Source organism: Callospermophilus lateralis, chromosome 7, assembly GCF_048772815.1.
Source record: "Callospermophilus lateralis isolate mCalLat2 chromosome 7, mCalLat2.hap1, whole genome shotgun sequence".
Taxonomy (NCBI): domain Eukaryota; kingdom Metazoa; phylum Chordata; class Mammalia; order Rodentia; family Sciuridae; genus Callospermophilus; species Callospermophilus lateralis.
In genome coordinates, this window is record NC_135311.1 from 132,502,066 (window position 1) to 132,529,849 (window position 27,784).

The window sequence follows — 27,784 nt, forward strand, 5'->3', positions numbered from 1 at the left end:
TCAGGGCACCATGTGCCACCACTTGAAGGAGAAGGGCTTCCGGCGCACGTTGGTGCCGCAGTGGACCTCGCCATGGCGCACGTGGTAGGTGTAGAAGTCGTCGATGAAGGTGCAGTGCAGCCCCAGCGGCTCCAGCAGGGCGCGCACCTGCTCCTCCAGGCAGCAGCGGCCGTTGATGAGGGGCCCGAAGGGCTTGGGGATGCCCAGGTGCTTCCCCAGCACCAGCATGTTCACCTGCGGGGGGGGGGGTCCAGGTGAGGGCCGCGCAAGTGTCCCCTCCCTCCACACTTTACAGGCGAGGAACCGAGATCCAGACAGGGACACTCGGTGGTCTAAGGCCACCGGCCAGGCCAGGGCTTGCGCAGGGGCCTGCGGGACTCCAGGGCCGAGCGCCCCACACTGTGCCATCCTCCCTCGGCCACCGTCTGCAAACTCTGTCATCAAGGCCCAGCGCTGACGCCCCCCCCCTGGGCCCCACACCCCTGGGCTCCTGCAGTTCGTCACTCCCATCCGCGTTGGTGCCTGGCGCACCGTGGGGATGCCGAGGCCTGGGAGCCCTTTCCGTAGCATGACGTCTGTCAATGGCACCGGGAGGTGGCCTGCCGAGGTGGAAGGCGGGATTTGGGGCCAATGTGAGTGTGGGTTCCAGCTTCACTCCTCCAGAGCTGTGTCACCTCGTGTGGGTCACCTCACCTTTCTGAGCCACATCAACCAAAGGAGCCTAAATGCGCACTGGGCCCGCAGTGAGCACACAGTCAGCCTCCTGGGCCGCGAGCCCTGGAGAGGGCGCCTCACGGCTGTCTCTCGGCCTGTTGTGCCCGCCAACCCTGCCTCTCCAGGGGCTCCTGGGAGCTGGTGCCGGCTCATTCCTGCTCCCCCCAGGGGCCTCGCACCGCGAAACCCAGCCACCCGCAGCCGATCCCTTCCCTGAGACCCCTGGCACCGTCCCCAGGGCTGCTGCGCTCCCCCCTGCACCAGGACGCGGGCTCGGCCATGCGGGAGAGGAAACCAAGGGCCTGGGCCGAGGAGCTTTATTCAGGCTCTAGGCCTGGGAACGCTTCCTTCCCGACAGAACCCTCTGCAGAGCCTCCGAGCACAAAGCAGGGGCCACCAGGACCCCCAGACTTCAGGCCCTGCCTGGGCACCCAGGGCCCTGGGGAACCCAGTTTGCAAACCTCCATGAGGGACGCTGGCTCCTCCTGAACCAGAGCCCCCGGCGCCAGGAGACCCGGGTGCAGCCTCCATCTGGCCCTTGGGCATCCTTTGATGAGGGGACCACAGGCCGGGGGTGGTGCCAGGATGTGCTCGGAGGTCACGGCCAGAGGTTCTTGCCCGCCCTTCAGAAATGGGGTCCAGCCTCGCCCCGGGAGGCACCCCAGAGCCCAGTTGAAGGTGCTGCTCCACCTGGGTCCCCTCCGGGGCACTTAAGAAACTGAGAGCTTGACCCTGCCCCTCCCCTGACCCCTGCAGGGGACCTAGGGACAGTGGCTCCACCTCCCTCTCCCGTCTCCTGCCAGCTGTGTGTCCTTGTGCCAGAGACCTCACCTCTCTGTGCCTCATCTGCAAAGGCAGGTGGCGACAGGTCGCAGCACTGTCCCGAGAGGCCGGGAGGGGCTCTGCGAGCTGCCCAGGGCCACGCAACCCCCGAGCCTAGGGACCCGCCAAACCCTGCTGGCCTTCCTGGGTTCAAGGCCGCCTGCCAAGATGTGCGTGGGGTCCGCCCCTCCTCACCATGTTTGGGAAGAAGGCTTCAGCCTTGGGGGTCCCTCTGGAGTTCTTCACAAGCCTGAAGAGCTGCGGCATGTCCACGATGTCCCCCTCGGCCAGCCCCAGCTCCCGCTTCAGCACCTCGCGGTTCCAGTCGATGCAGCTCTGGGCGGAGGGGAGGTGGCAGTCGGTGGGGGGAGGGGAGCGTGGGGCCAGGCCCCCAGACCCAAGGCAGAGCCCGGGGGCGGGGGTCGGGGAGGTGACTGGTGGCCCTGGGGCTCCCTGGCATGGAGAGTGGCCAGCCAGCGCCCTCAGGGACCCCAGGGCGTGCTGCCTGTGGGGGCCCCTGCCTTCTGCCTGGGGGCAGCTCAGGGGCAGCTCAGGGGCAGCTCAGGGCACCCGGACTCCGCACCTCCACGAAGGCGTTGTGTTCTCTCAACTTCTTGTTGGACAGAATGTCCTTTATCTTCTGCTGCTTTTTTTCTGTCACGGAGAAAAAAGGGGAAAAAATGAGGCAGAGGTCGACGCCCCTTCCGTCATGTGCCGCGGCGACTCAGTGTTCCCATCTGTGAACCGGGGACGGCCACAGTCCCCCGCAGGCAGGTTTGCTCTGAGCCTGTGAGGGACGGTCTGTCACAGACACGGGGACAGCGCGGGACGGATCCCTGAGACTGTGCCTCCCACCCCCTGAGATACCCGGTCTCCGGAGATCCCACTTAGAAGGAGGACGCAGGCCAGGGTGTGGTCAGTGACAGAGCCTGGGCCCCCAGGACAAGGCCCTGGGTTCCGTCCTCAGCACTCCAAAAAGAGGGAAAAAAGGAGCCAGTTCTGCCGAGTTTTCTCAACCTCTGACCCGCCCCATGTTGGTAGGATTTATTGAAGAAATCCAGTCTCATCCTGTGCTCAGAGGCGCTGAACGTCTCAGGTCCTTGGACGCATCTTGCTCTCTCCTGCCTCTGGGCCTTTGCACGTTCTGTTCCCGGTGGCGCATCTCCCTCCACCTCGTCCCCCTGCCAGCTCTCACCTCCTCCAGGGAGTCCTCCCGGGGCCCCACCAGATAGCCCTGGGGCCCTCTGCTCTGTCCACGGGCGTCCCCAGCACTCGGCACACAGTGCCTGGCTGCACAGTAGGTGCTCAGAACAGGTCTGTGCCTGGGTGGTCCCTGCCGGCAGTAGAAGGCCATGTGACGGCACCAGGGGACGGCCACTTACTCTTGACCCCTTGGAACAGCAGCAGCTCCCCGTGGCCCTCCTCCTGCTTCTCCTGGAACAGCCGGTAGCAGGACCTGGGGCTGGCCAGCAGCAGCCGGAAGCCCTGGGCGGAAACACGTGGAGGGCAGCTCGTCCCCGGCCGGCAGGAAGGGCCTGCTGGGGGCTGTGGACTTGGCCAGGTTCAGTCCCGGGGCCCTACCTTCCTGTCGGGTGCTGGGACGAAGCTCAGGAACTCGTCGATGTGCCCCACGGACAGCCAGTCGGAGTAGAGTGTCACGGGAGCCTGCACCCGCTGGGCGCCCAGGAAGTCCTGCAGGGTCTGGTGCACCTCCCGGCTGTCGCCGCTGCAGCGCAGGGATGGAGGGTGTTAGGGGGAGGGGAGCGGGGGTCCCCGAGGGACGGGGGCCTTTCAGGATCCCAGAAAGCCCCCTTATCATGTCCCTTCACATCTGAGGGACTTAGGAATTGTCATTCCACTTTCGCTGAGGGGAAACTGAGGCACGGGTCACTAACACGGAGCCTAGCACTGCCTGTGGGACCAGCCCAGCTGCTGGTGTTATGGGGAAGCACAGGATTCCAACCCAGTGCAGCCAAAGCTGGCAATCCCTATTAGCTGTGCAGCACTGGGGACGTTGCTTCACCTCTCTGAGCCTCTATCTTCTCCTGCAAGCCTTATGTGAGTCAGTCCCTTGCTCTTTCTCAGTCTGTAAAGCTGCCCTGGCCTTCATGAACACACCAAGCTCATTCCTGCCTCAGGGCCTTTGCATGCACTCGATCAGCCACCAGGACATTCTACCCCAGGTGTCCACACAGCTGTGTCCTTACTGTCATCAGGACTCAGCTCAAAAGAGCCTCCTCCAGAGAGGCCTCCCTGTCACCCTAACCCAGGCCCATTCCTCTCTGCCCTTTCTGTTTTCTCACTTTTTGAGATCACCCATGATCTGTCCCCCACAAGCACAGTGGCCGAGACCTGTCTGGTCATTCACGGCTGCGCCTCCAGCTCCTGGCCCATGACAGGACGTAAGCCACAGAGCTGGACGTTGTTTGGGGCTCTGTGTTCCTCGCCCACCCTCCCCTCCTCTCTCGCTCCCTAAGGTCTCTTGAGCCTCCTGGGCTGGGAGTGGGCAGGGGACACTTCCGCCTGCCCTTTGGTTCTCCATGGCACCTGGGTCCTGGCCTCCGTGGCGTCCCTGCCCTTCTTACCTGGGGTAGCCGCTGTTCCCGATGAGAATCCTGCCCAGCGGGTACTGCTTCTCCCCGACGGTGACCGGGGGGCTCACTTCCAGATTCCCAAAGGAGTCCAGCCCAGTGATCTCCTCCGTTTGGGGCCCGCGGGTCACGTAGCCAAAGTTTGGACCCTGAGGGGGGAGAAGAGCCAAGAGTTGGAGGCCGTGGGGAGCGAATCTAGGGATGAGCCGGAAGGAATCCAGTCACCAGCCCCAGGTACAGAGCAGGCGCCGCTCTTCCTGGGGGAGGTGGCAGGAATTTTGAATCGTTCGGGGGGCAAGGAAGGGAACTGGCGTTGGCAGCATCCTTAGCACGTGGCAGCTGCTTTGTGAGCCATCACCTGGGGGTAGTGACGAATCTGCAAACTTTCCTTTTTATCTCTGTTTTGCAGAAGAAGAGCCTGAGGTCAGAGTGGTGATGGGCTTCCTCGGGTCCTGTCTCCAGCTGGTGAAGGAGTGGAACTTGGACTATCCTGATGGGTGCCCTGGGTCCACACCAAGTGCATCCAGCTCTTGGGCTGGAACGGACTCCTCAGAAAGGCTTCAGTGTCTCCACGTGGGCCTCGTGGGAGAGGGAGAGACACATGGCTCACCCCTTGCATGAGCTTCATGACCGCTGTAGCAACTTGCCATCAAGTTAGTGGCTTAAAATAACGCAGGCTGCTCTCTGGCAGTTTTGGAGGTGGGACTCTGCCGTCAGGAGGGCTACGGTCAAGGCACGGCAGGCTGTCCCCCGCGGGGCTCTGCAGGAAGGGGCTGTTTTCTCGTCCCTTGCAGCTCCTGGTGTCCGGCTGGGCTGTGGCTCCTTCTCCATCTTCCAAGCCAGACCCTCCCGTCCCTGCCTCCCCCGCCCACCCCTCCTCTCGCCCTTGAGTTTACATGGACCCCCCCCCCCCCGCCCATTATCCAGGATTGCAGGCTCCTAACTTCCTAACGTCACACCGGTGACGTCCCTCCTGCCACCAAAAGGCTCTGCGGACGAGGGAACAGACATGGGAGGGGCATGAGCCGTCTGTCCCACCCCAAAAGGGGCTGCAGCCCTAGCCCCGCCCTGCCACAAATCAACTGTCCACAGGGCGGGATTCCATGGGGCCACCGCAGGACACACCCGGGGGGTCTTCTGGGGGAGACGCGTCATCTCCTGGGGTCCTTGATTTCAGAGTTTTAAAGCCATCACTTGCAGTTAGAGCGAAACTGCTCTGGTCAGGGTCCTCGTGGGCACCAGGCCACAGCCACCAGCAGCAGCCGGGTCCACTTGGTCTCGCCCATGTTTTCAGCTCCTGGCTTCCAGGACACCGTGAGCTCTCAGGTCACCTCCTACCTCCCGGTGGCTCCTTCTCGGCCTCCTTGGCACGGGGACAGGGCCAGGCCTGTCCTTGGTCTCCTGTGTTCTCCAGTTTCACTGGCTCTTGGCTGGGTCCTGGCTCATCCCGTGAAATTCCACCCGCGAGCTGATAACGCCCACGTTTTTATCTCCAGCCCCCCCTGCTCTCCAAACGCCTGCCGCTCGCCCCCGCCCCACGGAGGCTGAGAAGAGAGGGCTGGAGTCCAAGTGCTAGGGGTTGGGAGGGGTCTCCTTCAGATGGGGAGGGAGTAGGACTTGAGGCTGAGAAGTGAACTCCAGCCCCGGAGCAGGGAAGAACCTTCCTGGCAGAGAGACTGGCACGTGCAAAGGTCCTGAGACGAGGGAGAGGTGGCCGAGGTGAAGAATGGGAAGAGCCTGGGGGGCTGGAGCCGGGGAGGGACAGAGAGAGGCCAGCCATGATGCTGGAGGAGGCTGAGTCGGAAGCTGGTGGCGCTGGACTTGGACTCTGGATCTTCTCACTCTAAGTGATTCGGGTCGGGATGCTGCTTAGCCAGAGGCTGCTGCAGCCCCTTCCTCCAAGGCTGTCTGCAGGGGAGGCGAGAGGCCATGTGAGGTCTGTCCGCTGGACTCCCGAGGTTCAGTTCATGACATCGAAGAACTGGCCGTGGTCACTCTCGGGGTGTCAAAGTAGGAGACCGGGCCACTGAGGGCCACTCAGCAGGGTGGACTGAGGAGGGGGCGCTGGCACAGTGGAGCTGGCCTGTGGGTGCCGATGCTCCTGAGATGGGATCCACTTGATTGGGTGCCCAAGCAGACACGGCCTCCACTGGTCAGCGCAGGCGCGGCCAGGAGGTGAGGGCAGGCGCAGCCAGGGAGGAGAGGCAGGTGCTGACTAGACCCAGGCTCCGTTCCAAAGCCTCAGGTGTGGGCAGGGCCGCCTCCCCTGCCCTAGGGGAGCAGGATGCTCCACTCATCCTGGCCAACCTTGTGCCCACTCCCCTTCCTCATTTTCTCTGGGTGCCGGGGCCCACAGTGCAGGCCTGGGGTCCTCCTGGGGAAGCGGGAGGTGGGGTGGGGAAGGGCAAGCTCTCTGAGCTGGACGGGCCTGGTTTGAATCCTGACTTCTCCACTCTGAGCCTCAGTTTCTTCATCTGCAAAATGGGCCCACCGATAACATCTCCAGAAAACGTGGACAAGTTAAGTGAGTCAGTGCATCGTGCTCAACAAATGCGATCGTTATTGTTATTATTTTTTAATTATTATTCTGTGCTGAGTTTGCACCAACCTGCCAGCTCAGTCAAGCCACAAATGACATACTGACTCATCAACACTGTCACTTCCCACTCCCACGTGTGGCAGCGTTGGCTGTAACGTCACATCTAGGAAATGGCTGTCGATCCTAAAACTTCCTCAGTGGGGCCCCGGGAAATCAGACCCCACCCAATGGATGGGTCCTGCCCCACCCACACTGTGCAGCCAGAGCAGGTGGGTGGCCGGACCGGGCCTGCATCCAGGCAGGGTTGTCCTGAGGAGGAGCTGACCTCATGGGTGGCAAGGGCCACCAGGTCGTATCATGGTAATGACAAACATAACAGGCCCCACCTGCCGGAGCGGGCCTCTGCGTGGGCAGCTGGGCTCCCCGGGCGGGGACGGGCCTGGCGGGAAAGAGGCGAGGGGCAGGGGCCTCACGGCGAGGGGCTTGGGCAGCTGTGCCCCCTGCCCACCCCACGCAGGTACCATGACGCGTTGGATGGGGAAGTCCTTCAGGCCTCTGTCCCTCGGGGAGTCGAAGACCACGGGCAGCGTCTGGTGCGGGGCCTGGGTGTAGCCGATCTCCATTTCATCCTGGGGGGGCAGACAGGAGCCGTGGCGCGGGGCCGGGTCCACTCCCAGTGCCCGGATGGGCCCGGAGTCTGCCTCACGCCCTCGCCCTTGGCCTCAAGGGCAAATCCCCCCGAGGAGTCTGACCCCAGAGAAGGGGCCGTGAGAAGCAGAGCTGGTGTCCGGTGATGGCCCCGTCACAGAGCGGAGCCCGCAGAGCCCTCTCCCCCTCGGGGTGGACCCTGGGCTGGGGACACGGTGAAGGACACTGTCGTCAGGGCGTAGAGCCCGGGAGCCCGGCAGCGAGCACCCAGGGTCGGAAGTGGCCCGGGGGTCACTGAGGGGCACCAGGGTGGCTGGAGGGGCCAGGGGAGACCCCTGGGGGGGGGGCTGGAGCGGAGGGGCCAGGGGAGCAGCAGGCAGCTCCTGGTCCCTCCACGGAGGAGGCCCAGACCCTCTGGGGGAGGGAGGTGCAGGAGGATTTCAGAAACGCGTCTGGAGCACATCTGCCTCCAGGGCCGGTGCCCACGGGCAGGGTGCCAAGGACGTATCTGCTGGGAATCACGGTGGACCTGACATTGCCGTTGTGGGGGGAGGGGCGCATAGAAAGTGGCCGCCAGTGGCGAGAGAGGAGGCGACTTAGAGAACCAAAAGGAAGAGAGGGAATCCTCACCGGGGGGGGGCAGCGTCTGAACTGGGATTTGGTGGGCAGGCCCAGGACGTGGGGGACGGGAAGGCAGAGTGGGCAAGGCCGGAGGAGGGCCAGGGGCGGGGGGTGCCGAAGGCTCGGCAGGGAGCGGAGAGGGGTCTGGTGCCAGGCTCGGTGCTGAGCTGAGGAACACCCCCGGGTGCCCCTGGCAGCGTGGGGGGCACTACCACAGAGGCCCCGAGTGCCAACACCGTGTCCACCGCCTGCAGGGGGCCGGATGGCACCAGCTCAGGGAGGCAGCGTGTTGGGAGGGTCTGGAAGCAGGTGAGAGATGGGAGCCATGGAAAGCGCTGGAGTGGGGTGTGGCCTGGCTGGTGGCTGAGCCCTGGAAGGCCACTCAAACTGACCGAGGGCCACCTCCTGGGCTTAGCACTTTCCAGCAGGAAGGTGGCTTTTGCCTTGGTGACCCGCGTGGTGGTCTCAGGGTGGCCCACAACTAACGTCAGATGAGCCACTGGCCTGAGTCCCCCCCGGCCCCCCACCAGCAAGGACTTTCTGAGGCTCCGCCCTCGCCACCCAGAGAGGTGCTAGGCTGAGCGCCAGGGGTCCCTGGACACTTGGCCGCTCCCCTGCCCCCCGGGCAGGGCCACTCACCTGCATCCACTGGTCATCCATGTTCTCTTCCTCGGGACAGACGGTCAGTTTGCACTTGGCTTTCTTGGCCAGGGCAGCCACTGCCTCCAGGAAGTCTTCGTTGTCAAAGATCCTAGGAAGGTTCCAGAAGCAGCTCGTCAGGCTCCGGATTCTGGAGGTCAGGCCTGGCAGGAGCCGGGAGGCGACACAGGGGCCCTGGAGACGCTTGTGACCTGGACAGGGACTCCCCTCCAAGAATCCACGAAGCAGGAACTAACAGAGACCCCTTCCACAAAGGAGCAGCCCGCGGGGAGGCCACTGCCCAAGGCCAGGCCACCCGGGGCCAGCTTGCTTTGAAGCCCGCCTGGCTGGCTGCCTGCCCACGGGCTTCCCCTGTCACTCTTTCTGCCTCCAAAGCAGCTGGAAGGGGAGAGCAGAGGGGACCTCTGGGGCCCCAGCACTGTCACCAGGGCTGCAGCACGCAGGGGGACCCCATCCCAGAGACGGGGTGCAGCTCAGGGCTCAGCCAGGAGGGAGCCTGCAAGCAAGCTCCCGGAAGCCACCGGCGCAGCAGTCCCGGGCCCGGAAACCCGGCTCAGGGACAGAGGGGCTTATCCTCGAGGTCCAGCAACCTCTACGGGAGCAGTGGCCTCAGACAGGACCACTCCCTGCCTCCTCACGGTCCCAGCCAGGCTGAAAGGTGGCCCAGAGCCTGGGTCACCCACAGCGAGTGCTGCATCCAGACCTTGGGCCCCTCCTGGCCACCCGGACCCCAGTGCTCGGGGCCCCTCACCTGCTCACGTACACCTCCTGGGGGGGCTGGGTGTTGGGGGTCATGATCCAGGGGGCCACGCGGAAGGCCACACTGTCTTGGAAAACCAGGGCCTCGGGGAGCTCCTGCAGGGGAGGGGACAGGAGAGGCCGTCACGGCAGCCCGGCCCCCACCTGCCGGCTCTGCCCCCTGCCCCAGCCAGGCCGCGGCCCGGGCCCCGCCTACCGGGTTGGACACGTCCAGCAGCGAGACGCCGAGGGAGATGAGCCCCGGGAAGCTGGCGTCCGGGAAGGTGAGGCCCTCCAGGTAGAAGTCGCTGCTGTGCTGGCCGCCCGGGAGCTCCACCAGGTGACAGGGCTGCCCCGGCCCCAGCACCACCTTGAACCTGGAAGGCAGCTTGCACCCTGGCCAGGGCAGGAGGCTCAGGTCCGCGACCTCCCTCCGCAGACCCTGCTCTCCCCTGCCCCGTCCCGGGTGCCTCCCCAGGCCCCACACCCAGCCCCACGTCTGCCTGCGCCTCACCTTAGCAGAAAAGGACCCAACCCCCCGGGACAGCGCTCCTGGGCGGGGGACAGAGGGGCACCACAGGGGCCTGGGCCACTCTGACTTTGCCCGAAGCCCACGACACACCAGCCCTCAGTCATTTCCTGTCCCAGCTGACACTGGGGGTGGGAGCAGGGTCACCGTGTCCCCCACCCCCCAGGGAGCACGTGGGGGAGGGGACAGCAAAGGCCATTAAGACAGGTGCTGCCTTAGCCGCTGTGACCCAGGGGCCCAGGGCTTCCCAGAGGGGTGAGGCCTGGGCAGGGGCAGGAAGCTGTCACCAAGCCGGTGACAGCAGGATCACTTGGGACTGGAAGTGAAGGAGCTGGATCAAGGGGTGCCCCTGCAAGACCCCTCCCTGGCCCTCCCCCAGGAGAAGCCAATGCCACCACGTGCCACCCGGCCCCGCCCCTTTGCCCCCTGCCCCCCCCAGCAGCCCCTCCCTTAGCCCTGGCACAATCTCACCTGCCCGCCCTCCCCCAGGTATCCACCTGGCTGTCCCTAACTGTCCTGCTCAAATGACAGCCCTCGGGGTCGGGAGAGGCCTGACCCCACGCCCAGCTCCACTCCCCGCCCTGTGGACTCGGACGAGGGCTGCTTGATTATTTGCCTGTCGTCTCTCCCAGCCCACTAAGATGAAGGGACCAGGACAGGGCTTTGGTGTGTTCATAGCTCTGTGCCCTGTGCCCAGAACTGAGCCGGTCACTCCCCGGTGGCAGGAACTGGGAGGAGTTAGCGGGATGCATTGATGGGGAGTCGGCTTGCAGCTGACTCCGTACACAAGGGGGGGGGGTCTGTCTGAGAGGGAGGGAGGCTGGTCAGAGGGACCACCGTAGGGACAGAGGACAGACACCTCTAGGTCTTGGCGCGTGGCCTGGCAGCCATGAGGAGACAGTGTCAGTTTCCCTCTGCCCTCCCACCCCCATTCCCACCCCCATTCCCACCTCCATTCGCAGCTTGTCGGGTGTCAGGAGCGAGGTGGGTACCTCACCCATCCCCCATCAGCCAGACCAGCCTGGGGCCAGGTGCTCATGTGAAGCCACCAAAGGTGCAGAGCCATCAAACGGCAAATGCCCAGCGGCCGTAACTTGTCACCTGCCATGATTTGTGTTCGGTTCCATTTCCCACCGCTGTGTGCTCTTAATAGCCACAGCACCCAGGCAGGCACAGGGGCGCACGCCTGCAATCCCAGCAGCTCTGGAGGCTGAGGCAGGAGGATCCCAGGTTTGAGGCCAGCCTCAGCAACTTAGAGAGGCCCTAGGCAACTCAGCAAGAACTTGTCACCAAATAAAAAATAAAAAGGCTGAGGCTGTGGCTCCGTGGTAGAGCACTTGCCTAGCATGTGTGAGGCACTGGGTTCGATCCTCAGCATCACATAAAAAGTAAATAAATAGGGCTGGGAATGTGGCTCAAGCGGTAGCACACTCGCCTGGCACCGCGTGCGGCCCGAGTTCGATCCTCAGCACCACATACAAACAAAGATGTGTCCGCCGAAAACTAAAAAACTAAAAAATAAAGAAAAATTCTCTGTCTCTCTCTCTCTGTCTCTCTCTCTCTCTGTCTCTCTCTAAAAAAAAAGTAAATAAATAAAATAAAGTTTAAAAATTAAAAAGAAGGGGGCTGGGGATGTGACTCAGTGGTTAAGTGACCTTGGGGTTAATCCTCGGTACAAAAAAAAAAAAAAAACAACCACAAACATAAAAAAACCCCAAAACACTACAGCAACTCATCCTTATCCCCAGACAGAGACGTTCATATAGGATACAGCATCAATTAAAAAAAACCCAAAAACTAGCCATTAGCTCCAGGGTGACCCCTGTCTCCCTCGGGGCTGAGTGCCCTCAGAGCAGCACACACCGTGAAACGTGCTAAACCCCAGGCCCAGAAACAGCGCTTTGCCCCTGGGTAGGGCTGCAGCCCCTTGCTCTTAGGAGAAGCCCACAAACACCTGCCCTGCCTGGCTCCTGCCCACCTCTCCCACGGTCCCAGCACGAGACTCGACTCCTGTCTCTCGTACGTGCCCCTCATCTGGGAGGTAGTGGACACAGAGTCTGTCTTGCGGGGAGCAGTGTCCTTGGTTCTTGGAACCTGGCACACAGTAGCTGCTCAGGAATCATTTGACAGATCTCTGCGCTCCGCTGGCGGGGGCAGGAGCGAAGCCAAGACGGGAGGACGAGTCAGAGGGTGAGTGCGGGCGGGAGACTCACCCGTGGCCTGAAACACCCGCACTTTGTCCATCTCGGATTTGGCCACGTGCAGCACCAGCTGGTGCTTGCTGGAGAAGTCCTTGGGGGTCTTGGTGATCAGGGTCACCAGGGACATGTCCTGCAGGTCTGGAAGGAGGACGAGGCCTGAGACCACTGTCCCAGAGGCTGACCGCCTACAAGCCACCTCCTGGTGGCACCTGGCTGCACCTCTTTCCAGCATTTAAATGACTTTTTTTTTGGCTTTGGGTTGCGCTCTGGGTCTGGTGAGCGCGGAGGGTCCTCCACCTTCGGTGCCTGCTCCCCATCAGCCCAGGAGCAGGGGAGTCTCACCTCACCGTGAGCCGGTGGCGATGAGGGGAACACGTCAGGTGCTTGTCACCCACCGTGCCTGGTGCCCCAGAACTGCCCTGGTGGCAGCTGCTTTGATTATTACTAGGTGCCGGACACTGAGCAGAGGTTGTCCCCCGGCCTCAGGCTACCTGCAGACAACTTGAAACGCGTCCATCTCTAGGAATCCCAGTAGCTCCCCCAGCAAGGCCACAACGCTGCCCCGGGCTGCCACTCTCTGTCCCTTAGTGCCCTTTTTCAGGGTAGGTGGGAAATGTGTCCCCCCCATAAGGACATCCCTGAGGAGTGTCTGCAGAGACCCTGTGCCTGATCCTGTCCTTGTGTCCCTCAATCTACCCTGGTGTCTAGATGCTCGGACTTCAAATCCTGAGTCTGCTACTTATTAGCTGTGTGACCTGTGGCAAGTTGCTTAACTTCTCTGTGCCTGGGTTTCTCCCTCCATTAAGTTCTGGGTTGAGCCCTGAAAGAGCGACTCAGAGCAGTGTGCGGCTGACAGGAGGGACCTCAGGAGCTACTCTGATACGATTTGGGGGCAATTTCGTTTTGGTTGATTGGGGGGTCCCAGGAGGGTAGACGTCTGTGTTGGGTGGGGCTGGCATGGAACCTGGAGCCTCTGGGAGGCATCAGGGACTTGGGGTTGGTCCAGCTCTTCTCGGACTGCTGTGTGACCTTGGGCAGGTCACCTGCCCTCTCAGGACCTTTGTCCATTCCTTCACCTGTAAAATGGACCTCTAGCAACCGCCTCTCAGAGGCCCTTCTGAGGCCCAGGTCACGTGGACGGAGGGCTTATTAAGGACACCCAGGACACTAACTGAGGACACTCAGTGCGCTGGCCACAGGGCCTTACCTTTGCTGTCAAGCACCTCCTCGTCCTCGCAGTCCATGCCTGAAGAGCTGGGGTTGTCCCTGTCACAGTTCACCAGCAGGATGGCCCCTTGTCCACGGGGGCCCCAGGTCCAGGTCCTCTGCGCACACCAGAAGGGAAGGAGCAGGCTGAGGACGCCCAGCAGACCCCGGCCCTGGAGAAGCCCCTTCCCCTCTCCTCTCCTGTGCTGCCATCCCGCTCCCACACGGGGCAGCTCTCGGGTCCCGAGAGAGGGTGTCTGCCAGCGTCAGAACCGAACCCCCCTAAAATACAGGCCAACAACCTTTAAAAAGGAGCCCAAAACGGGCAACAGCTTTCAAAAAGGTGCCGGATTGACAAGCCCAGTAGGTCTGCCATTCACGTACGTCACGCTCCTGATTCCCATCGTCACTGTTATGTGAACTCACAGCCACTCACTCCCCAAACTGGGGGTCCTGTTCCCGGCAGGCGGCCGGTTACCATCTGCCCCCGCCCCCCGAGCAGGGACCTAAGGGGCAGAGCCTCAGTGGCAGGAGCCCCTTCACCCTTCACCCCGGGAGTGACTGGGGGACCCAAGGGGCTCCCTCTTCTCCACACTCAACAAACCAACCACCTATTTTTAAGGCTCTGGGGACGGACCGGGCCCTCAGTGCTGCCAGGCCAGAGCTCCACCGCTGACCACGGCCTTGCCCTTCCTATGCTTTTGTCTGAGCCCACCAGGGAGCTCTGTCCCCCCCCCCAGGGCACACATGCACACCCCCTCAGGTTCAGGGTCTCCGGGGCCCACCACACACCAGCACCCCATCTTTCCACAACATTCCAGGCCCCCGGGGCTGCCGCCCTCCGCCCGCCCCCTCCCCTTCCTCCCTCTCCTATTAATCACCCCACGTGGGCAGCACCGTGGGGGTCTCTCCTGTCAGTCATTAAGGCCTGGGGCGGGGCTTCTGACCTACCTACACACCTTTCCTCTGCTGTGTAAAAACTGGGTGGCTGTAGGTTCCAGACAATACATTATTTGAACCCCCAACCAGGAAGAATATGGTCTCATAAAAGATATGGGATTCATGCAAGCCAAAACATCGCTGGTGATTTTAATTTTCTCCTTTTCTGTCTTCCTGAATCATGTCTCTCTTTTTCCCAGTTAACATGGGACCCGGGACACAGACTGCCATTTCACCCTATCGCCACAAGGAGGCGCCAGAGCCCAGTGGGGCCACAGCAGCCCTGGGGCCGGTACCTGGTTTTTCGCGGCTCTGCTCGGCTTGGCCTTGCCCGGCTGCTTGGCCTTGCCCGTGCGGGTGATGTCTGCCTGCAGGGAGATTTCTAAAACCACAGGACAGAGGAGAGGGCTGGTGAGGTGCGGAGTCGGGGCTCTCAGCCTGGCCTCCATGGATGGCCCCTTCCCCAGGAGGGGGGGGAGCCTCTCCTTCAGAGGGGACAGCCCCCGATGTCCTCAGGAAGTCTGGCTGACACTCAGAGCAGAGCCGAGGCTTCTGACTGTCCTGCTGTCCTTCCGGGGCCGTGACTATGACGCCAATAGGGAACTGAAACCCAGGGATTTCAGAGACAACTCCCGGGCACCCCGTAAGTGTTCCATACGGAGCCCTGCGAGGTCACCCAGCCTTGCTTTCAAGGACTCCGGCCCAGTCCTCAGTGACCTCGGGTGACAGACACGGGCTGCACCCTTCCATCTGCTCTTTATCACACGTGCTGCACCAGGGACAAATCGCAGCCCCAGTCCCCTGCGGTGACCAATGAATGGTGTGGCTGAGACAGCTTGATTCTAGGTCCTCCCTCCCTGTGGGGAGAGAGGACACGCTGTCCTTCCAGCAGGGTAGACCCGCGTGCCCACGGCATCATCTGTGACCGTGTCCCCCCTGAGGTTGTCCCAGTGACCTGTTAAACACAGCCACACCACGGTATTAGTGCAGCGACAGGACAATATAGTCCCGAGTGTCTGCGCCTCGTCACCCCTTCACGACCCGGCGGCATGGGTGACCTTGGACAAGCCTGTTTACCTCCTGTGCCTCGGTTTCCTCACCTGGAAAGTGGGATGATGATCGTACTGACTTTACCACATTGTTGTAAGTTTTAAATGTCCAGTCTTAGCACATGGGCTGGCACGGGAAGTGCTCTCTTGTTTAAATGTGGATTCGAGAACAAGATTCGCTGGTGAGATGAAACCGGAAGGTTTCACATGCTCTTTGTATACTTAGTATACATTGTTTAAGATGAAGCCCAAAAATGGATTTTCTTTTTCTTTAGACACAGGGTCTCTCTATGTGGCCCGAGTTGTCCTGGAACTCCTGGGCTCAAGCCATCCCGAAAATGGATTTTATTCCACAAAGAATATTGAATAAATGCAGGGCCGGGATTGTGGCTCAGTGGTAAAGCACTTGCCTAGCATGTGGGAGGTACTGGGTTCGATTCTCAGCACCACATAAAAATAAATAAAGGTCCATCAACAACTAATAAAATATTAAAAAAAAATATTGAATAAATGGGAGTAGAGATGGATCTCTGATAAGACCAAAAATGTTGAACGTGGAGTGTAAGTAATGACACGTGGGGAACACGGAGACACAGCATCGTCATCTACTTTTGTTATAAACATACTAGGAGTCAAAAAGGTGCAGAGACTGTGCACTGAAATCCCTGCACCCTCTTCCTGACTTGAGAAATGAGTCACTCCCATGTCATTCCAGCGCCCGCCAGGCCCTCCCAGGTCCGCCCCTCTGTGGCTCCTCTGTGCTGGGCGGGAGATGGCCCCTTTGCTGGCCTATGTTTAAAATAGGCGGAGGGGTGACCTCCCCAGGTGAGGTGACCTGCAGAGGCTGGGGTCACTTACCCACCCCGGTGAGGTACAGCAGGGCCTGGACAGGTGGCGTCTTAGGGCCATAGTATGAAATCCGAACCTGCGGGGTGGCGGCAGACCGTTAGGAACTTCTCTGTCCTTCCCCAGACGGGTCTGGACCCCTGCGTGGGCCAGCTCAGCTCAGCTCCAGAGACCTTGGTGCTAAAGAGGGTCCCACAGGAGGCCAGAATGGAGGGGCTGGGCCTCCCGGGAAGGCCACGGGGGCTGTAGGAGCAGGTGCCCCCGGAGCAGATCTTGAGGGGAGTGGGGCGCGGCCTCTGGGGATGGGGCTGGAGAGGCCCTGGAAGGGGACTGTCGGTCACGAGCCCCAGAAAGGACTCTGGCAAGCAGAAGGGAGGGACAGACTTCAGGACCTCCCCGCCCCGGGGGTTTGGGGAGCAGGAGCTCTGGGGGTGCTGGTCTCCGGAGGCAGGTGCTGGGGAGCTGGAGGACCACGGACTCCCTTTATCGAGGCTCAAAACCCAGGGAGGGCTGGAGCCCGTGGGTGCAGCGTGCGCCTAGCAGGTGCGGAGACCCTGGGTTCAGCACCCGCCCCCCCAAAAAAAATAAATCTGGGGAGATCACGTCTGATTGGCCCAGCTGCCACAGGAGGGCGGGGATCTGGACTGACCCACGCAAGTGGCCGGGGAGTGTCCAAGACGAAACCCAAGGAAACCCAGGGCCGTGGCAGAGAGGCTCCTGCCGGGATGCCCAGGGGACAGTGGGCGTCCAGAGCAGTACCTGGGCCGCCATGGCTTGCATCGGGACCTTGGCATTGACCTTGCCTCTCAGCTTCGGGCTTTGCATGCTGACCGCTGCTCCGCTGTGGCCTGTTGACCGCTCCCTGGGCTTTCCCTCTCTCCCTCCCTGGCCATGGGGAGGCAGGTTGGCCTACTGTCTGTCCTGCTCTCTGTCCTTCGGCTCAGGGACCACAGGCGCGGAGGGATCCAGACCCGGGGGCTGCGGCTCTAAGCCTCGTGGTCTCCCGAGGCTGCAGGCGAACTGGACCCCCGCAGGGGCATAGCTGAGTCCCCAGGGTGGGCGCTCCTGTGTGCTCTCCTTTGCTCGGGAAGCAAGGAGACCTCTTTTCCCTTTTTCGCGAAGCCTTGTCCTCAGTATTGAATGGTCAGTGGACGGGCAAGAACCGAGCTTTCCCCTCGGCGGCTGCCGACCCGTCATCTAAGACGCCAACGCAGGCCTGGCTGGAGGCGCCCTTCGGCTTCCCGTTGCTCCCCGAAACTGGGGTTCCCGGTGCCAAACCCTCTGTGCCGGCTCCCTGTCCCTCTGCACCTGGTCACAAGAACTTCTTGGCCTCCCCAACGCCTGTCTCTCTTCTCATTCAGTGTGCACACAGGTCACCCCTCCAGGTAGGGCTCACTGCTTTTTCCCTCTCTCAGGCTGGTATTATTATTATTATTATTATTATTATTATTTCAGGGATTGAACCAGGTGCACTTTATCACGGAGCCACATCCCTCGCCCTTTTTATTTTTTGAGACAGGTTCTTGCTAAATTGCTTAGGCTCTTGCTGAGTTGGTAAGGCTGGCCTCAGATTTGCGATCCTCCTGCCTCAGCCTCCCGAGTTGCTGGGACTACAGTTGTGTGCCACCACACCCAGCTCCCCGGCTGGTCTTTTATATCATCCTCAGCTTGACACTTCTTCCAGAAATATTTTCCCTGAGCACATCTTCCTGGACAGATCTGTGTTCCTACAGCAGGTGACAATGCTTTGTCCCCAGGGAAGAACCTGGTTGGCTTGTTCCCCCAGGAGTTAATGACCGTGGGAACCCCGGAGGTTCTTGCCGGGACCATCTAGAGTCAGAGGGGTGGCGTAGGTTGAATGGCAGCCTCCCAAAAGATAGGTCCACATTCCAATTCCTGGAACCCCTGAATAGGGCCTTGTTTGTGGGGGACGTCTTTGTAGATTTGAGGAGGATAAAGAGCTTGATGGAGATAGAGGTCTTGAGGAGTCAGGCTGGATCGTCTAGGGAGACCCTCAGTCCCAACAGTGTTTGGTTGTTGTCTGGTGCTGGGGATTGAGACCCTCAGGAGCGCTCTACCCTGAGCCACACCCCCAGCCCTTTTTACTTTTGTTTTGGGGCAGGGCCTCAGTAAGAGGCTGAGTCTAGTCTTGAGCTTGAGAGCCTCTTGCCCCGGCCTCCTGAGTCGCTGGATTACAAGCACGTGCTGCTGCCCCCCCCCCAGCTGGGGGTGCTCCTTAAGCTTTGGCTGAACGGATGAATCTGATCCTGACCCTGTAGCCCGACACTGCTGTGTGTGAGGACACTGTGGTGGGACACCCCCAGGAGAGGAGGCTCTGGGGGGCTAAAGGGAGGGCCCCTGTGTGAGCTGCCCCGCCCCCGTCCTTCCACACCTGCACCCCCGCTGTCACCCACCTTCTGGTCACCTGTGACAGCACTGGCCGCTCTCACCCTCAGGGTGACCTCCAGCTCTGGGTCCAGGGGCCACTTGGAGGAACCCGTGCGGTTCTTCTTGGTCGGCGGGCCACGGGCAACGTCCACCACCACTCCTGGGGAGGCGCTGACGCTGAAAGAGGTGCAGTCCCCTGGGGCAGAGCTGTGGAAGGGACAGGGGGACGGGGACAGTGAGGAGGGGCCTGGCCCAGCAGGCCAGTAGGCGTAAGCTGCAGGCAGCACTAGCGCTTACTCTGAACCCAGGAGAAAGCAAGGAGAAGCGGTCAGGGGTTGACGAGAGGAAGAGAGTCCCTGGGCCTGGCCAGCTTACACTGGAACTAGAAAAACAGCGAAGGCTCTCACACCCGATGTGTGCACGGAGCGACTGCACACCCAGAGGCTTCCTCCACACCCGCCGCACACGGCATGCGCCTCTCCTTCTGGAATGGTGGCAGACCAGATGTTCCTGAGCGTCTTACTCTTACAAAGCACCGGATCAGGGGTGAAATACACTTTTTAAAGCTTTGCTGAGCCCACCCCCCTAAATGAGCACCCATGTGCATGCACCACGGTTCAATGGAACCAAAAGGCAGCCAAGGGAGCGGGGGTAGGTCTGCTAATACCAGACAAAATCAGTGAGCAGACAAAATCCACGCTATTATCGACACCGAAGATCCCCGCTTAATGACGTTGGCCTCAAACCACCTAGAAGATGTTCTCAGCTCATAGGCAACCAGCCACATGACCTCAGTACATAGAGAGACAGTCTCGAAGGCATTCAGACAGAAAAGTCAGAAAAGAGTAATTATTAGACTGAATGTGAACTTGTAAACGGTAACAATGAAATCCAGGAGATAGCTGAATAATATCTTCACTGCATTATGAAAGAATACTGTTAACCTAGAATTTACTGTCCCCCAAAATCTTGTTTTGGGGGGGTTCTGGAAATTGAACTCAGGGGCACTCAACCACTGAGCCACACCCCAGCCCTATTTTGTATTTTATTTAGAGACAGGGTCTCACTGAGTTGCTTAGCGCCTCACTTTTGCTGAGGCTGGCTTTGAACTTTGGATCCTCCTGCCTCAGCCTCCCAGGCCACTGGGATGACAGGCATGCGCCACTGTGCCCGTCCCAAAAATCTTTAAATAAAAACATTTTCAGCTGAACAAAACCTGATAGTTTAAGATCAATTTTAAGAGTTTCAGGAAAGCAACTTCTGAAGGTATAGTTTACAAAGAAGGTAGCTGAGGCTGGAGGCCTGATCTGAGATGCAGGAAAGAATGGTGAACAAATAAAATGGAAAATATTCTGGTAAATTAAAAAAAAAAATCATCTATAAAGTCATAAAAACATTCAATTTTTTTTTTTTTTTGTGGTATGGAGATTGAATCCAGGGGCACTCAACCACTGAGTCACGTCCCCAGCCTTTTTTGTATTTTATTTGGAGACAGGCTCTCACTGAGTTGCTGAGGCTGGCTTTGAACTTGCCATCCTCCTGCCTCAGCCTCCCCAGCCCCTGGGACTACAGGTGGGCACCACCATGCCTGGCGGAAAATGTCAAACCTGTGGGAGAAAAGGAGGCAGGATTTAAATTGGCAGGAGATAAAGAGAGCTGGGGTACTCTGAGGTCTCCGAATTCTCACCAAATGGATCTGTAAATTTGTGTAATTCCAGGGTTTCTCCTTGAACTTGACCAGCTGAATTGAAAATACACCTGGGAAACCAAGAGCCAAGCTACTCTTAAAAGTGAAAAGGTAAACGCGAGGGCTTGCTGTACCTTGTGTAGGACTTCCAGGACACCATGGAAATCAGGATGGGGTCGGAGCGACCCAGGCTGGGACAAAGGGGGGTGCGACTCAGAGGTCCTACTTGGTGCACGACAGAGTGGCTTTGCAGAGAACTGGGGATAGTGGACTATGTCACAGATGGTGCAGGACATTTGCTCAATCATGTGACAAACAATTAAATTGGACAAATAATAAAAGAAAAGAATCGATCCCAGCTTCACACCATTCAAAAAATGTCAGCCCCAGGCAGACTACAGTGTCCGTGGCAGGACTTTAAATCATTTTTTTTCTTTTTTTAGTACTGGGGGTTGAACTCTACCACTGAGCCACATCCCCAGTCCACTTTATTTTTGAGGCAGGGCCTCACTAATTGCTGAGGCTGAACTTGTGCCAATCCTCCTGCCTCAGCCTCCCCAGTGGCTGAAATTACAGGTGTGTGCTACTGGCTCCTGCGGAATCTTTTGAAAGACGAGGCAGGAGCACATCTGTATGTTCTTCTGAAACAAGACATAAAACCAGGAAGAACAAAGCAAAAGATGAGTAAATTCCGCTCGATGAAAATCAGTAATTTCTGTTTGCTGAAAGTCACCATAAAGTGAAAAGACAAACGCGGTCTATGGAGAATGCGCTCCTAGCACAAAACCCACCCAGGCTCAGCGTCCAGAATCCGTAAAGCCCGCCGGCCAATCAACACGGCGGAGACAACCTGGTGGGAAAAGAAACGGCCCAAGACACAGCAGGCAGTCAGAGGGGCTGGAACACAAGTGGACGACAGGCGCACAGAGCCTCCCCTTCCCAAAGGGAAGTGAGAACGTCAAGGCTGTAAGGGGACAGGATTTATGCCACTCAGTCGGTGACAAGTATGTTATAGACCACGTGACTCAACAGAAGCGCCAACCCCCTGCTCACAGGACCGTGGCGTTGACCTCTCTGCCCACTTGGGGTTACAGACATTAGCCAACCCGACCCCCCACGCCACACCTGGGCAGACACCGGAGCCGCTCTTCCACACATACTCCAGGAGACATGTTCCGGAAGGTTCCGAGCAGCCTTTTCTCTCGTACTGAGCAGCACAACACAGTGCAAATATCCACAGGCAGAAGAATGGCTCAGGACTTGTAGCTGACTTCCAGCGTGTGGGAGACTCATGCCAGGACGCCACACACACACTTAGGATCATGTTTTCTATTTTCAGTTTGGTAAAAGTTTTCATCTCTATCTTAAAAGCTGTATGCCTTCATGTTAGAGAATTAGGAACAGTGTGTGGGCCCTGTGTCAGCCAGTTCTGCGTTACTATAGTAAAATAGCCGAGGCAATCACTGAAAAGGAAGAAAGGTTTGTTTTAGCTCACGGCTTCAGAGAGTCCAGCCCATCGTTGCTTGGACCGTTACTTTGGGCCTGTGGCAACGGGGAACATCATGGCAGGAGTGTGTGGCACAGGGGGGCTGTGCTCTTTGTGGCATCAGGAACCAGAGAGATGGGGGGACATGTTCCTACAGCCCTTCAAGGACACACCCTGATGATCGGGCACCCACTAGGCCCCGCCTCCTGAGGGTTCTTCCACCCCAATAGCACCACGAGCTGAGGACCACACTTCAACCCAGGGGCCCTTGGGAGACACAAGACCCAGACTCCAGGAGCCCCAGCACGCCCCACTCTGGTGTCCCAATCCCTGGCACCTGGGGCTGCCACCTTACATGGGAGAGGAGACTTGCCACCTTGAGATGGCAGATTGTCCTGATTACCCAGGGGGCCCTACAGAGCCACCAGGGCTCTATAAGAGGGAGGCAGGAGGGTCACAGCGTGAGAAAACGTGGTGGAGGAAGCAGAGGCCGGGGGATGTCACTCTGGAAGTGGCCACAAGCCCCAGCTAGCGGGATGTGGAAGGTGAGGCGTGGGGTCTCCCCCGCAGCCGAAGGCAGAGCGTGGCCCCGACGTCCGTCGTCAGCCCTGAGACCCAGGCTTGGACCTGTGACTCCCAGAACTGTCAGGTAATGAAGGAAGGCTGTTTGAAGTCACTAGGAGTGTGGCCCTTGGTGACAGTGGCCTAGGGAACCTAACGCAGCTGCCATCTTGGTGGGCCTCCCCCTCCCCCTCCCCCAAACCCTGCTGGAATCGGTGTCACCCGCAGTGATCTTCCAGGTGGCACCCTCTCTTGTGGGATGGTGTCACCGAGATCCTTCACCAGGGCAAACCTGCAGCGTGTGGCCTCCCTCCACGAGGCCACTAACCCCACTTCACGCTCACCCCGTGGCCTGGTTTGCTGTCCCCATTTTACAGATGAGGAAACCGAGGTTCAGAGAGGCCAAGCGACGGGTCCAGGCAACCTGCCGACAGTGACAGACCGGGGTCTGCTCGCGGCCCTGCAGATGCCCCTGCCGCCACCTGCAGCTGCTTCTTCCTCTGCGCCTGCCCCTCCTTGTCCCCTCCCTGCCCCCCTTCACCAAGCTCCTCCTCAAGACCAGGGGTCTCCAGCGTGGTCCTCGCCGACAGCAATGGCCGCCTCGGCTGGGAGCTTGTTAGGGACGCAGATTCCAGGGCCCCACACCCGCGGGACTGCAGGTGCCAGGCGCTTGGTCACATGGTCCCCGGGATCCCAGGGAGAACTCTAATGCTGCCGTGCCCCCACCCAGCCCAGGGACAGGGACGGGCAGGGGTCAGCGAGGTTAGCGGACCGCGCGGAAGGCAGGTGTCTGTGTGGGCCACCAGGTGGCAGCAGCCCCGAATGGACCGAGTTGGGGGCAGGGCAGAGCTGTGGGCAGGGAGTCACCCAGGCCCAGGGGACAGGTGCAGCCCTGGAGCAGGCCTGAGGTCACCAGGGTAGGGGAGGAGCCCTGAGTGGGCACCGGGCACAGCTGCTGATTTTCAGCTGAGAGGATGGAGGGGCTCCTCGCTCCCAGGGTGACAGGGGACGGGGCCAGTGTGGCCCACAGGTCTCCCTCTGGTCTCGCTTCTTCTTTTTGCTCCTCTGCTCCTCCGGCCCCTGTTGAGTTCCCAGCACACTCGGGGTCAGGGTGTCTGGACAAAGCAGGACCGTGGGGACAGGCTGGACGGTGCCCCAGGAGCCTGAGACCGGAGGCCCCGCCCTGGTGAGCGGCGGCAGTGACTCACATATTTTGAGTAGCTGTGGCCACCACACACCTGCCTCCCGCCCTCTCGTTGCACAAAGATTTTGCAACAAGACTTTGCAACTGTGTGCCAGAGTGCACCGGACACTGTGGCAGGACACTGTGGTCAGTTCTTGCATTCACTCAACAAACACTTCAGAGCACCTACTCTGTGCCAGGCACAGTCTTCCCCTAAAACACAGTTAACATGGCACGTTCCGCACCTCCCGCCACCTGCCGGACCTCGTGCTGGACCCGAAGGTGGTGGGGCAGGCTGGAGGATCTGGGGTCCCACGGTGGGCTCCCCAAGTCCTCCTTGACAAGGAACCCAGTCTACATCTGTGGATCTCAAATAGCAGGTGTCCCCTGGACACAGGTGGCAGCCTTCCAACAGCTCCCAGCCTGGTCCCCAGGCCCATACGGGCCAGGGAGTGGGATGACCAGGCTGTCACCTGAGCCTGGCTGAGCTGACTCACGGGGTCAAGGAGAGAGCCAGGTGGGCGTGGACAGAGTGTGCCGGCCCCTCCGACCCACAGCACCGAGGCCAGTCTGTCCCCCGCAGCCGGCCAGGCCTGAACTTGCACGTGTGGCTTTGTGTGCGGGCGTGTGGCCAGGCCTGTCAGCGGGTTCTCCACGAGCCGCTGGCTGGGCCTCAGTGTCCGGGAAGCCTCCCAGGCCAGCTGGGGAGAGGCAGGGGACACCCGGTGCTTCCAACGGCTGCGAGCTGGGCCTGGCCACGGACCTCCTGGTCTGGGCTCCACCTCTGGAGCCGGCATAGGGCTGTGAGCTCCTGTGGGTGGGGCCGGGGCACCGGAGTGGCTGCTGCCCGGTGCAGGACAGTGACAGCAAAGGAAGGTACAGCTCAGCTTGTCCCCAGAGACGTCACCGAGTGTCACCCACCTGACCAAAGGCCCACGAAGCCTGGGCTCCCTCTCCCGGGCTTGGTGTCCCCAGGCCTCCCAGCTGCAGGGCACCCCGGAGGGTGGGGCCCGAGGGGACTGCCACGAGTCGAGGCGGGACTCAGAGGACAATGAGAAGCCACGTCGTTGGGCCAGGGCTCCCTCTCCCTCCACGGCTTCCTCCAGGGGCCACGGGGGAGGCAGGACATGTGGGTCGGCCACCTGCCGGGTCTAGAGCGGTGCCTCCAGGCCTGTCACCACCTGCCAGGTGGGAACCCGAGGATGGGACAGCGAGGCCTGCTCGGGTGGCCCGGCTGGGACTCCTGCGGGGCTGTGCCCTCGCTGGTGGCTCCTCCCCCTGTTCTCAGCTCCCAAACAAGTCACCCCATACACATCTGGGGGCCGTCCTCTGTGTGACCTTGAGAAGATCCAGGGCTGAAGCTTCCTGAAGCTCCCGGAACCCTCTGCAGAGCCAGCGCCGGGGACAAGAGCCCACACAGCGACGTCCCCTCCAGCTGTGGCACCATCTCCTCACTGATGACCAGAGGTAGGACAGTGTGCTGGCACTCAGAGGCTCCCGCGGTCCCCGCAGGAAAGGCCGCCCTGCGGACACTGGATGCCTTCATGGTCGCGTCTCTCCACCGCCCACCGGCAGGGATTCCTGTCCCCATTTTGCAGCTCAGTAAATGCTTAGGGACAGTCCCAGACTTGCCCACGCTCCTGGCTGTCCCTCGGGGGAGATGCTGGGGAGGAGGAGAGCACCCATCTGCCGCGGCTTCACAGTGACAGCCGTCCCCTGTGGTCGGCACCTCCTGGCCACGCGATCGCCAGGTGTCCTCAAGTCCTCTGGGGGCGGGCGGGCTCTGCCCACCGGGAGCAGTCCCAGCGCCAGGCGCCAGCCCCGCGACACTCGGAAGGGGTGAGTGCGAGCTGGGGGGCAGGGGTTAGAGTCCACTCCGCGTGGCCTTGGGTGGGTGTTTTCGCTTCCCGCAGCCTTGGTTCACTCATCTGTAAAATGGGCACGTGGTCCTGTCTTGCTTGTGGTCACTGAGGTCAGAAATCAAGATCTGGGGACGTGCTCAGCTGGTCGGGGGCGTGCCTCCGTGCTAAGGCCCTGGTTCCGTCCCCGCCACCACGGGCACAGAGACCAGGAGAGAAGGCCCGGCGCAGGGTAGCGGGTCCCGATGCCGCCCTGGCTCTGACAGGGGTTGGCGTTCAGCCCAGCTGAAGGGGGCTTGGACCGGGCACTTCCTGGGGCAGGGACAGCGGCTTCCGAACAACAAGTGAGCGCCAAGGCTCTGCCTCCCCGCGGCTCTGAAGAGGCGCCCGCAGCCCTGCGCCTGCTCCTGCCCCAGCACCTTGTCTGTTGACGCCTGGGGACTCTGAGCCTGGGGACAGAGGGCACAGCTGCCGGGGAGGGGGCGAGGACGCAGAGCCGGTGAGGAGGGGGCGGCTCCGCCTGCAGAAGTGGGGGAAGCCTGGCCGGGGCTATTGGCCACATGGGAGGTGACAGGGAGGCTTGGCAGGTGCAGGGACCGACGGGCAGGGAGGGTTCGGAGCCGGGCAGCTTGGGTTTGAGTCCTGGTTCCCCAACTTAGTAGCCGGGGCTTCGGGTGGGTCACTTGGCCACTCAGAGCCTCAGGATCCCCCTCTGGTGGCGTTGGGGCTGGAACCCAGGGCCTCGCACACACCCCTGAGCGCTGTCTGCCTCTCGGGGCAGCTGTGTGAGCCCCGGGCAGGAGGGCGATACCGACGTCAGCCATCGCCCTGGACACAGTCAGGGGACCGTGCCCAGCTCCGTGTCTGATGACGGAGGAGGAGACAAGGGTATTGAGGCACCTGTGGGTGGGAGACCTGTCCCTCTGAGAGGTGTGGGCAGTGCCCTCCTCTTGACCAGCCCAGCCAGCTCCCCACGGCTCCTCGGCACTGGGCAGAGGGCTGGCCTGGACATGCTGGGGGTGGCCCGGCCCTCCACTCCCTCCACCCGCCACCACAGCTCATCCTCGGGGGTCTCCAGGGACACAGCCGCGCTTTTCCCTTTATTCCAGGGCTTCTCCGTTTCTGGCCACCCCATGGCCCTAGGAGGTCACCTGGGCCTTGGCTGCTGTTCCTGGGCCAGGCAGTGGGTGACACACCCCAGGGTGACACACAGGTGCTCCCGTGGCCCCAACCCAAGACCACAGGTGCCCACCGGGTGGAGGCAGCCGAGGGCCACCACAGCCACAACGACGGCGTGCGCTGTCCTGAGAGAGCACCCTCCACCATCCTGGGTGACCCACAGTGGACAGGCCCCCACACAGCAGGTACTCAACAGGCGTTTGTTGAATGAATGAACGACCACGAGAGCTGCGCCCAGCACCATGCTGGGTGCTGACAAGCATTTTCACACCTTTCCACAGTAAATCCCAATGGCCTGTCCAGGGTGGGTGTTGACCCATTTCACAGATGAGGACACTGAGGCTTAGTTGCCCAAGGCCACCCGATAGCTCACAGCAGGCCAGTTCCTAGAGTGGTCTTCTCATGCCAGAGCCCATGTCACGGCCCAGCTGTCCCCCCGCTCCCCACCAGGGAGGCTCGGAAACCAGTGTGGACAACAGACTGCACTGTGAGCCAGGTGTGGGTCAGGAGGCTGTGTGACCTCAGGCAAGTCCAGACCCTCTCTGATACCTCTGTTTGCCCCATAATGACTCATCTGTGGTGAGGTCCTGGGAACGTACACCCGCACACCCCACACCCACACCCCGCACCCCACACCCCACACCCCACACCCGCACAGGCCAAGGAGCCGCTGCTGAGCCCAGCCCCTCCCGGCTGCCCGGCTTATCTCTCCAGCTGTGCCCCTGGCAGCCGCTACCAGGGCTGAAGCCTGAGCCTGGGCCACAGCTGTCGGCAGAACCAGCCCCTGGCGCCGGCTCCCCGCTGCCCCCCATGTCCAGAAGGCTCCCGCTCACCCGCAGACGTCCAGCTGGGTCGCGGTGCCCAGCACGCACACCGCGTGGGTGGGCTGCTCGGGGGCCACATGGATCACTGTCCCCTGCGCCATCCTCCACCAGCTGTGGGATCCCCTGGGCTGGCTGCCTTATACCGTCCAGCGGAGGCCGTGAGTCAGCACCTGCGGTCTGAGGCCCAGGGCTCAGCCCCTCCCCTCTGCCCTCCTCGGCCCTGGGGCCAGCTCTTGGGTCCCCCAGAGGGGGCCACGCTGGTATGGGAGCAGGGGGGCTCTGCCAGGAAGGGACGAGGCTCAGGAAGGTGGGAGGAAGGGGCAGGACCGAGTCCCGGAGCCTTCGCCCCCTGCCTGCCCCAGGGGCCAGGAACACCTGCTGGGCTCGCCATCAGGGAGGCCAGAGAAGGAGGTGAGGAAATGCAAGGGGATTCCAAGCCAGAGGTCACAGCTACCCGAGGACACACCAGGTCTGGGACAAACTCCCGCGTGCCGGTCGGCCGCCCACGTGACCT

At 61.0% G+C, this 27,784-nt stretch overlaps 1 protein-coding gene across 1 annotated transcript; it reads right to left on the reverse strand.

Moving 5' to 3' along the window:
* On the reverse strand, positions 1 to 27,371 carry LOC143404994 (protein-arginine deiminase type-4). The gene is made up of 16 exons (XM_076863304.2): positions 27,280 to 27,371; positions 18,518 to 18,698; positions 16,116 to 16,182; positions 14,505 to 14,590; positions 13,271 to 13,388; positions 12,076 to 12,201; positions 9,551 to 9,729; positions 9,347 to 9,450; positions 8,575 to 8,686; positions 7,188 to 7,295; positions 4,122 to 4,276; positions 3,118 to 3,262; positions 2,919 to 3,021; positions 2,120 to 2,190; positions 1,732 to 1,872; positions 1 to 234 (listed from the first exon to the last, which is right to left on the reverse strand). Exons 1-16 carry the CDS (start codon positions 27,369 to 27,371, stop codon positions 1 to 3), a joined length of 2,022 nt encoding a protein of 673 aa, XP_076719419.2.
* Positions 27,372 to 27,784: the final 413 nt, after the last annotated feature.

What these genes read in the sequence shown, in the direction of transcription:
- LOC143404994 (XM_076863304.2), bottom strand. Translation starts at nt 27,371, where the DNA reads ATGGCGCAGGGGACAGTGATCCATGTGGCCCCCGAGCAGCCCACCCAC. An exon ending in AACACAACGCCTTCGTGGAG is followed by an intron (nt 1,873 to 2,119) that starts GTGCGGAGTCCG and finishes CCCTCCGCCCAG; the next exon opens with AGCTGCATCGACTGGAACCG. An exon ending in AAGCCTTCTTCCCAAACATG is followed by an intron (nt 235 to 1,731) that starts GTGAGGAGGGGC and finishes CCCCCCCCGCAG; the next exon opens with GTGAACATGCTGGTGCTGGG.